The sequence below is a fragment of the Frankliniella occidentalis genome, unplaced genomic scaffold (assembly GCF_000697945.3).
Source record: "Frankliniella occidentalis isolate FOCC.00 unplaced genomic scaffold, Focc_3.1 Scaffold366, whole genome shotgun sequence".
Lineage (NCBI taxonomy): Eukaryota > Metazoa > Arthropoda > Insecta > Thysanoptera > Thripidae > Frankliniella > Frankliniella occidentalis.
This window is the reverse complement of record NW_026267489.1, coordinates 43,356-44,147: the sequence shown is the minus strand read 5'-3', so window position 1 is coordinate 44,147 and position 792 is coordinate 43,356. Positions and strand designations below refer to the sequence as shown.

The 792-nt window shown below is 42.6% G+C and overlaps 1 protein-coding gene across 1 annotated transcript in view; it reads left to right on the top strand.

The window, feature by feature from the left end:
* Nucleotides 1-689, top strand: part of LOC127751158 (uncharacterized) — a 7,509-nt gene extending 6,820 nt beyond the window's left edge. Inside the window, exons 10-11 of the mRNA XM_052274269.1 lie at nucleotides 102-332; nucleotides 406-689. Coding sequence (XP_052130229.1) covers nucleotides 102-311 — 210 coding nt within the window. The 3' untranslated portion in view covers nucleotides 312-332; nucleotides 406-689. The remainder of the gene's footprint in view (nucleotides 1-101; nucleotides 333-405) is intronic.
* Nucleotides 690-792: the final 103 nt, after the last annotated feature.

Genomic DNA, 792 nt, shown 5'->3' with positions numbered 1-792 from the left:
CAGCTGAGGTAGCTGTCAGGGAACAGAAGGTAAGGTTCTTACAAAAGATGTACTTATAAGTGGTTTTGATACGTGGTTTTAACAGATTTTAACCTCTTCAGCTGAAATACCTGAAATTTGGGGATGACGACCAGTTGTACCTAGACCCTAGGAGCGACTACTACTACCAGATTCAAGGGCAGCTCCACATGACTGGGCGTAAGTTTTGTACGCTGTTTGTCAATTCAGCGAACAGTAAAAAACGCGCCCGCAAGAGTTGTTTAGGAAAAAGAGTTACAAATCCAAAGAAACGACAGCTGTTGGATTTCTGAAATGGAGCCCAAACTGACTGAGTAAGTACAACGACTACGCTCTGCTTCATTATAAACTCTACCTGCGCGAAATTTAAAATTTTTCTCTTTCTAGGTTTTACTATGGATGCTACCTACAAGAACTTGTGTCTCCCCGGTTCACATTGCGTCGGCGAGAAGCTGATATTCGGGAGCTAAGAAGCCTACCAGTAGAAGTAGAAGAGAAAAACAAGATACAGGAGGAAAAGAAGAGACGAAAGAGGGAGGAGCAGCAACAGATTAGGAAAGAGAAAGCTGAGGAGAAAAGGAAAAAGGTGGCAGAGGAAAAGGCCCAAAAAATTGCCGCAAAAAAGCCACGGCTATGCAAAGAGTAAATGTACATACCATTTAATAAATAATCACAAGTAGTACTTAACAATCAGTGTGACAGTTCATTTATGCCAACACGGGTGTCTAATCCTTCTAATCCATCAGGCAAAGGAAAGTGGAAAGAGGGGGGCGG